Source organism: Meleagris gallopavo, chromosome 5, assembly GCF_905368555.1.
Source record: "Meleagris gallopavo chromosome 5, MGAL_WU_HG_1.1, whole genome shotgun sequence".
Taxonomy (NCBI): Eukaryota; Metazoa; Chordata; class Aves; order Galliformes; family Phasianidae; genus Meleagris; species Meleagris gallopavo.
Genome location: NC_139408.1, coordinates 54,682,352 through 54,691,564, shown reverse-complemented (window position 1 = coordinate 54,691,564; position 9,213 = coordinate 54,682,352). Strand labels below are relative to the sequence as shown.

At 49.1% G+C, this 9,213-nt stretch overlaps 1 protein-coding gene across 1 annotated transcript; it reads left to right on the top strand.

Annotated features, from left to right (window-relative positions):
- The first annotated feature begins 894 nt into the window (after positions 1-894).
- LOC104911288 (inositol 1,4,5-trisphosphate receptor-interacting protein-like 1) lies at positions 895-2,929 on the top strand. The gene is made up of 3 exons (XM_085225599.1): positions 895-996; positions 1,453-1,646; positions 1,852-2,929. Exons 1-3 carry the CDS (start codon positions 895-897, stop codon positions 2,927-2,929), a joined length of 1,374 nt encoding a protein of 457 aa, XP_085081725.1.
- Positions 2,930-9,213: the final 6,284 nt, after the last annotated feature.

The following is a 9,213-nucleotide window of genomic DNA, read 5'->3' as shown; positions in this document are numbered from 1 at the left end:
GGAGGATGTTGTTTTTGGCTCCGTCCATAATAAATAATATCTCTCATTTCTCTTGTCTCCCCAGCTACAGGTCTGAGCTGGTCCCACAGCACACATTGCACATTGCTGTTGCTCTGATGTGTCTCCGTATTCACAGTTTCTAACACAGAGGACTGTTTGCTGAGTGATTTCAGAACTGTTTGGTGGTGCCTGAGTGTAAGACTTGGGTGAAGATTTCTGGTTAGTTCAGCTGTGGGCCTTCCTGGGTCACCAGAGGAGGACTTTTCCCCTGAATGATCCTCAGCTGGAGAAAATGGGCATGTTGAGGCCAGGGGGTAAATCTACACAGTAGGGTGGTTGTGGGGATCTCGTATGGTCACTTCTCACAGGCACATAGCTTAAACTGGGCAGAACATCCGCTGCTGTTCATGGCTACTTCTGCTGGCACTGCTCTGATCCGTGCTCCCATGCCAGCAATGGGAAAGCTGCTTCTGCATTTAGTCTCCTGTCCACAGGAAGACACTAGGTGGGACAAAAGGCCTTCTGAACAGCCTGTTAGCATTTAGCTGATAAGTCAGTCTGCCCCACATGTGAGCCAGTCTTCCACTGCAAGGCTCCAGTGATACAAAGGCAGAAAGCTGAAATCTAAACTGTACTACATCAGCAGCTCATTGAGCTTGCCAGCCTTCTGTCCTCATTGTTTGTGCCAGTGTAAATCTAACACACTTCCATAGGGAATTCAAGGTATGCCCAGACTGGGTCCTTGCTGAAAGCAAAAGCCAGAGAAGGGCTCTCACTTGTGAATCATAGAATCACAAGGTTGAAAAGGACCTGCAAGATCACCTAGTCCAACCATCCTCCCATCACCATTGCTACCACAAGCTACTAAGCCATATCTCGTAGCTCCTCTTCCAGATGCCACTTGAACACTGCCAGGGGAACTACAGGCCTGTCAGCGTGACCTCGATACCAAAGAAAGTTATGGAGCAAATCATCTTGGGTGAGATCACACAGCACGTGAGTGGCATCCAGGGGATCAGGCCCAGCCAGCACGAGTTCATGAAGGGCAGGTCGTGCTTGACCAAGCTCATCTTCTATGATTGGGTGACCAGACTGGTAGACAAGGGAAAGGCTGTTGATGTATCTACCTAGATGTCAGCAGGCAGCACCGCTCCACTTCAGCCTGGGCCAGCGGTGAGTGCAGCAGCACGGGGAGGGCTGTGCTGGGCTGGGCGCAAACGCTGGCCCACGAGGGGTTTAGGAGCCTGCAGTGACGGCAGCGAGCGCTCAGGGAGCCTGCGATCGGCTCTCCGGGCAGTCAGCATCAGCGCCGGCCTCAGCCCCTGCTGCCTCCCAGCTCCCTCACCCCCGCTCCTACCTGACCCCAGGGGCTGTGGCTCCTGGCCCAGCTCCCCCAGCCGTGCGCGAGCTCCCACCCAGCCCCACTGACCTCCCCTCTCTCACCTCTTCCAGATCATGGCTTTGGCGTTTCTCTTCGCCTTGTTGGCGCAGAGAATACCTGGTGTTGGTGATGATTTGGATGCGGACACACTTGACCGCATGCGGCAGTGTGAGGTGTATCTGCGAGAGCAGATGACAAAGCTGCTGCAGCTAGAAGAGAGGAACATGGCGCAGAAAAGGATGCTCTTTGCTGTGTTGCCTTATTGGTACGTTCCTTGTCTTTTTGTACTTCTGGTTTGGTTCACGTGGAAGATCTATAAAAAGGTCCAGAGAGTTGAAGACAGCAGTGCTGAGGAGAGCTCCAGCAGTGAGGAGAAGCAGCAGGAGCAGCAAGAGCAGGAGCAAAAGCAGCAGGAGGAGGTAGAGGAGGATGACAGTGTTTTTTCTCTCGATGTGTTCTGGACTCCGAAGCCATGAAGGGGACTGTGAACAGATGTACTCGCTGATGCGTGGCGTCATGGATATATGCCAAAATATGATGTCAGATACTTTCTATCCAGTGCCAGAGCGTCTCATCGAGGTGGGCAGTACCTTCGAAGGCTGGTGTCCCGTTAGAAACGTACCTGTCTTTTGCCTGCTTGTGCCCCTGTTGGCCCCCCGTGGGCACATTTTCCACCTGGATCTGGGCAGCACAGGGGAGGTACCAGCAACGGACTCCTGTATCCGTGTAGAGCTGGAATGCACGTGCGGGAGGGAGCAGGAAATGAGCATGCTGTGCTTCCTCCACACCTCCGCAAAACAGCTGAAAAGGCAGTGCCCCAGCCTCCTCCACAGCCTCTGCACTAACTCCTACCTAGACGCGGAGAAGACTGCCCGCTGCTTCCGGGAGCTGATCAAAAATGCCTGGAAATGCATGCATGTCTCAGAGTTTACCATGGAGATAGACACGGTGAAGTCCAGGCGCTCCTGCAGGCTTCATGTGAGAGATCTCAACAAAAGAATCTTCTACGTTGAGTTTGTGTTTGGCGTGCAGCAAGATGATACGGACATCTTTCTGAGCAGCCATGAGATAGTGTTTCGTCATACCCCCAGCACGGTCTGGCCACAGAGCTGCGTTGTGGCAGAGAAAAAGTTCTTCCAGTATATAGCCAACCATGCCCAGGGGGGCAATTTCTACCTCAGATATCTGCAACTGTGTGCCTATCTCATGGCGGGCCTCAAGTTTACCATCTATGACCTGAAGACAGTGATCATGCACCTCCTGACTACCATCCCTTTGGAAAGGTGGCATGGGAAGGATTTCCTGCTGCGGATGGATGACATCTTGAACTACCTGCACTGCTGTGTGGAGGAGAAACGTCTGGACCACTTCATCATAGGAAATGACATGATGCCCGAGGAGATCATCTTGCTGCAAGAGTTCCGAGCGTCCCCACCGCTCAACATGTTCCAGCACCTGGAGGAGGAACCGGACAAATACGAGCAGGCGCAGCTGGATTTGGAGGAGCTGCATGAGCGGTTCACAACCATGCTGCTCTATGGGAGATGAGAGATGTGCTCTTGTCCCACAGATGAGCACGCGACAAAGGGCAACTGGAGATTCCTTAGATGGAGGGACGTCACCTTCCCTGGGACAACACAGTACTTCCTTTCATGCCAATCCCTAAAATCCCGTACAAGGAAAATTCACACTTTCCTTCTGTTTTCATCATGATGTATGCCCATTTTTCATGTGTTTAATAAAAAGATTGGGAACGCTTTCTGTCAACCTGAATCTCTTCCTAGCTCCTCCCCATTTTGCAGGGGTCAAGTAGCCCAAGAACATCGCCTTCACCTTCTCTGTGATGACTGGGCTGCACTTTCCACAGAAAGCCCATCTGGATGAGATGCCCTTGGCTTAATTCTGCATGGCTCTGATTTTGTCTGTCTCCCTCCTCTTTCTGCGCCATGTTGGCAGTGCAGCTGCAGAGCTGGGGTAGAAGTGCTCTGTGCACTGTTTCCATGGAGAAATCCCTCCCTGAGGACAGGGCGATCTTTGCACAGCAGCAGTGATCTGAAGCATCACTACCTGAGTTCAGCATTTGCTTCTTACTCTGACCTTCACACAAATTTTAGCTAACCCCTGAACTACACCAGCTAATTCCCATTAGCCTAAGTTTGGTACACCTCTGATGGTTTCACTGGTGCCTGCCAAGCTACACTGGCCGGGAGTTTGCTTCTCTGACTGCCTTATGTTTCTCCATGTCTCAGAGGCACAAGTCTTTGTAGGCACATTCTAAATTCAGGTGTAGGTCAGGCACAGACCACACAATATATTCCACCAAACACTAAGTGCAGAGTTATAAGGTATTTAACTTTCAGCCAGACGTAAGTTATCTTTATTAAATATGTGCTGTAGAAATGCTAGTGGTTTTCTAACAAACTGTAATGTTCATTCCCCAGACTCTACCCTCTAAAAAAAGAGCTCCAGAGACCCAGTCCTGACTCTCGCATTGCCTCTGCTTGCAGAGCTCTGGCCAAACAAATGCAGGGCAGCGGCCTAGGGAAAGTGCTTCCCTTCAGCAGGACAGGTCTTGCCCCATAATACTTTCCCAGATTACTGAAAAGGTTTCCCACTCTTCCTACTTTGTTGTGTGTGTCCAAAATTCTAAATGAACTTCCCCTGAGGAAATGCCTCCTTTCTGTGTCCATCAGGCCAAAGGTTGCCACTGTCTCAGGAAGTTGGTTCTGATAGGAATGAGAACACAGGGACAGGGCACTGACATGTGCTGCACTGGGTGACAAGCAGGATGGAGTTTCACCAGGTGCATTCTACTAGTAGACTACCTGAGGTTATTTTTCCAGTGTCCAGTTCCAGATGCAGCACTGTTGACAAACTCATTGCCAGTTGCTTCTCCAAGGGCTGCTTCCCACCTACAGGATGTTCTCAGCCTGCTCCTGTTCCTGCAGCTCCTGTAGCCATGCTGAGCAACCCCTCTGCTTGCTCTTAGGCCTGGCTGAGCAGCGATGCCACATGCCCAGCAGTGCAGTCTGTTTTGTCCTTCCAGCTCCTTCCACATCATCGTCACAGCGTTAGAACTCTGTTTCTATTGATGAGTACATTATATTATTTCCTGCAACTACATAGCACCAAAACTGTTGGTAGGCAGAACAGCTTTGCCTTTGCTATCCATTGGTACATGAGATATGCTTTCCCCTCAGGGCTCAGCTTCTCACACTGAATGCTTGTCTAGTGCACTGAAGTGCTTTCAAACATTTTTATTTCCTGTCCTCCTTGCCTTTACTTCCAAAAGCACAATATCTCCAACTAGAAATAACCATTGGCTTCGCAGCACTTCGCAGTGCTAAAAAACAAAACAAAACAAAACAAAACATAAAAAAAAAAAAAACAGTGATGCAAAAGGGAAATTCAAACATCAACATCAAATCCTCAGACACCTTTGAAACGGTTTCCTGTTTTTTCAACCCTTTAGGGCTAGGCGGGGTTCGGAGCTTGCTGGGAGCTTGCTTGCATGAGTTGGGCTTGTGGCAGGGATGGCATGTCTGCACGCAGCTGCCTTGGGAACGGGAGCCGAGCTGTGGGCAGGCTTCGTGCTTCACATCACATGCCTGAAACTTCCAGAGCTTCCAGAAGAAGGGGCTGCCCTTCATCTGCCTGTGTTGGGGGTTGTTTGCGAACACAGCACATATGGCTGCTTCAGAGCTGGGTTGAGCAAAGCTAGTGGTGTCAGCACAAAGAGAGATTAAATGATTGTAGAGGAATGTCTTTATCTCCATCCTGCATAAATACAGATTAGAGAGAAAACATTTTTCTTACAGCTGCAAGTTGCTTCTGCAAATGAGAGGAAACAGGGTGCTGGGCAATGTTGCACAGCCAGAGCTGAGTGTTGCTGCAAAGTCAAAGATGGACTCAGGCAAATGCGAGCAGGGAGTCCTGTTGCACCCACAGCCATCTCCATCAGCAGTGCCTGGTGGGCACGGTGCTTCCTGGCTGGGTTGCTGATCTCTGCTGGGCTGCAGCTTCTTGCATTTGTCTCCTCTATGAAGGTCTCTGCAAGCATCAGGGTTACAGGAGCCTGGGGAGGTCCCCAGTTTGTAGGTTGTATTGGAAGCTTGGTATATATGGAGTGCTGGCTCCATATGTATGTTGGGGTTTGGTTGTTAGTTGGACTAGATGATCTTAGTGGTCTTTTCCAGCCCTAATGATCTATGATTCTGTGATTACCTTCCATGAGAACTTGTTCTGTTTGAGGGGATGGCTAATTCTGTGCACGAGGTTCTGACTGGAAGAGGTGAGCTGTGAGTACTATTGGAATGCATATACTGTAACATCCTATATTCCAGTCGCCGCCTTCTTTCTCACAAATAGGCCTTGAGAAACACACAGACCAGAGTACATATACATTAGTATTCATCACTGGTAATGAAAAACTACTGCAACCCCAGAGGAGAAAAGAGTAACGTTTTCCAGGGGTTGAGGTGCAGGAGTGAACAGAGCAGGTCTGTTACCTGCTGGGATGGCACCCAGCCCACATCCCCTCACTGCTTACTCTGTAAATATTGATTTCCCAATGGGAACAACTGTTGCACAGTACAGCCAGAGTCAAAGGACTGCTCTGAAAGAAAAAAAAAAAAAAATTGCCTGCGTGCCTCACTTCTGCAGCATTCCTGAGACAAGGCTGTGTTTTTATCATCTGCAAACCCAGCTGCATCTGCTGTGCCAAGCTATAACTGGAATCCCGACTCCCTCATTACAACCTCCATCAGAGGAGCAAGCCAGCTTCCATAGGGTATAATTTAAGTTCTACCCAGCACCGTGGCTTTCCCAAGAAAAAGATAACACCGTGGAGCGTGGAGCTTGATGAGGGGCTAACCCAGTTCAGCTGCTGCAAGAGGACCTGCTGCTGCATGTGTGCCTTAATCTTTCCTAAAAGTCACTCGAGGCCATGGACATCCATAGCTGCTGGAGATGAACCGTGTTAAAGATTCTCTTTGTGTGCACAGTGCAACCATCCGATGCCTGAATCGTATGCTCCTTTTGTAGCGTATTTCTTTCAGGAAGGTCATTTCTGCACCCTCTGCCTTCAAAGGGAAATACTTGAAAACAGAGAAATAACAGCAAGGCTGGGCTTCTCTGCTTCACTGAGGACCGCTAGCAAGAGAAATGTTTCCAAGTTCCATTGCATCTGTTAACGGGATTCAATTAAGCTGCCAGAGATGATAAGCATTTAGCGGGACATCAACCATCACTCTTCGCTACCCAACAAAATCTTTGTAATCTCAGTGGTTGTGCTTGGGAAGCACTGTGCACCATAACTCATCACTAGGGCTTAATTCAGCCTCCCTCAGGCACCACTGTACCTGGTAGACCAAGGTAACTGTCTTGTGTTGTTGGTACACAAGAAAGGAGTGTTTGAGTGCCTATTGATTATGCCTGTTTTAACTGAATTAAAAATAAAAAGGTTACTTCTAAAACAGATTAAATGTTGCAGAGAAAGCATGCAGGTGGACTTGGAATATCTCTAGAGAAGGGAACTCCACCACCTCTCTGGGTAACGTGTTCCAGCGCTCTGCCACCCACACAGCAGAGAAGTTTTTTTCACGTTCACATGGAACTTCCTGTGTTCCAGTTTGTGTCCCTTGGCCCTTGTTCTTGAGTTTCCCAAGTGGGAAATTCTCTTTATTCCCACCTCTTGAATTTCCCAAATGGCCAGACACTTTCTGAAACTCTGTCAGGGGAGGCCAAGTTATGAGGCACTTGAAGGTGCTTTTTCCCCTTTCAATTTCAAATTACATCCTGAAATCAGGCTCCTTCACTGCATATTGGCCAGCCAAAATAGTCACCCTGTGCTGACTGAGACTCTGGAAAATGTAGGTTTACGCGTGGCTCTTTCAGCACCCTCTGGCAAGCCAGGGAGGAATTTCATTCCTTGTGCTTCATTTCAACACGTTCAATATTGACTTTTTCATTCCCTAATGATTAGGGAACTGGGAAGTAGGAGGGATGAGGAAGGAGATTTGTTCCTCTCTCTTGCTTTGCGAGTTGAGCCGAGGAAAGAGTCACTCAGGCCTTGGCAGGGTGATGGTCATTTGCTCCTTTGTCCCACTCAAGTAGCAATTTTGGTGTATCATGGAATCGTGGAATGGCTTGGGTAGGAGGGGTTCTTAAAGCCCATCCAGCCCCAACCACTGCCGTGGGCTGGGTGTCCTCCAGCTCAGACTGCAGCGCCCCATTAATGGTCTTGGGCACCTCCAGGGATGGGGCACCCACAGCTCTGGGCAGCAGTGCCAGAGCCTCACCGCCCTCTGAGTAAAGGATTTCTGCCTAACATCTAACCTCAATCTCCTCTCTTTTAGTTTAAAGCCATTCCCCCTTGTCCTGTTACAATCTGCATGGTAGATTTCAGCAATGGTGACAACAACAGTGGGTCACCTCCTCTGGTGCAGATTTTAGTGAGTGGGGCATGCAGGCTCTTGTTCATTGCTGACAAAGATGCAGAGCTAATGGTAGTGACTATGTTGGAAAGTAGTGTTTGAAAGGTGAGAATTTGCTCTGTCAAATAGTGTTATCGTGCTCTTTGTATCTGTTGTCGTTTCTATGGAAGTATGTAGAAGGCATTACTTAGGAGTGACCTATGAAAAGAAAACAATTTCATGATTTGGGGAGGCTTAATTTACAATTCGAGAAGTCTGAGATTAACAGTGCTGTTTATCCAGGATTCTCAAACAGCAGTAAATTATTCCCCCCTCTTAATTTTATTTAAAAAAAAAAAAAAAAAAGTTAAAAAAATATCTCCATCTTCCAGCCCACACAAGCTCAGTGTAAAGAGCAGTTCCCAGCAAGGAAGATGAGAAAGCCAAAGCCAACCATTACCAACCAGTCCCACCAGTTGTGCGTGTGGCACTGGAGCCCTGCAGCAGGGATCAGGGCTCTGCCAGCCCCTGGCAGCAGCAGCAGCTCGGGGCCATGAGCTGCCCCCGCGCCCTCGGATGAGTCAGGCTTAATGAGGGAGCACTCCTTCATCTGGTGCAAGCGAGCTGTGTCATCTCAGTTTTACCACCACCAGTGATGCATCCCGCCCCAAGCCCTCCCCAATAACCTCCTTCTCTTATTTTGTAAACACAGAATAAAAATAATTTGCTTGCAAGTCGCCAGCGGATCACCAGCCTGCAGCTGGAGCTGTGATGAGTAACACGGCCTGCTGTGCCCCAGCCCTGCCAAAGTCCTCATTTGGGTAATTCTACGTCTTCCTACGGGTTCTCCTCAAGGGAGATGATGACAAGGGAGCTGAGATCCGTCTGGGGTTTGTTTTGAAAGTACTCAGTCAATTGGGTGTAAAAGGGCGTGCAAAATTGCATTAGGAGTGATTGCTGCACACCTGTCCGAAACCAGAAGTGGGAAGGGCTGGGCTAGAAATGGGCTCATCGGCTGTAAGAGGCTTTGTGCAAGGCAGGATGCCTGGCTCAGAACAGCTCTGAGTTCTCTTCCATGCTCACAACACCTCTGAATTAAACATTTGTAAAATCTAAGCTGACTGCAACCCGCTTTCAGCCTGAAGTCATGTGGAAGCTTTCACATCAGGAGCAGCAGCAGAGTGAAACGCGGAGCTGTATTTCTCACGTCCCTCACATTCTTTGTTTTTCTCCCAAGCTGATTTGCTGTGGATTTATTTCAACAAAAAGGGTCAGCTCTTCAGAAGGAGCAGATAGATCAGCCAAAATGAGCCAACACTGCCTGTTTTCAGCGTTGGCTCAGGGCAGCTCACTGTGGGCAATGGGGGGCAGATCCTGGGTGAAGGATCCACCCCGTGAGAATTATAGAATCATAGACTG

Excerpts from the sequence above, each read along its gene's own strand:
- LOC104911288 (XM_085225599.1), top strand. The coding sequence starts at position 895 with ATGCCACTTGAACACTGCCAGGGGAACTACAGGCCTGTCAGCGTGACC. Across the intron at positions 997-1,452 it reads TGGGTGAGATCACACAGCAC|ATCATGGCTTTGGCGTTTCT; the intron begins GTGAGTGGCATC and ends CACCTCTTCCAG. Across the intron at positions 1,647-1,851 it reads TTTGCTGTGTTGCCTTATTG|CCATGAAGGGGACTGTGAAC; the intron begins GTACGTTCCTTG and ends TGGACTCCGAAG.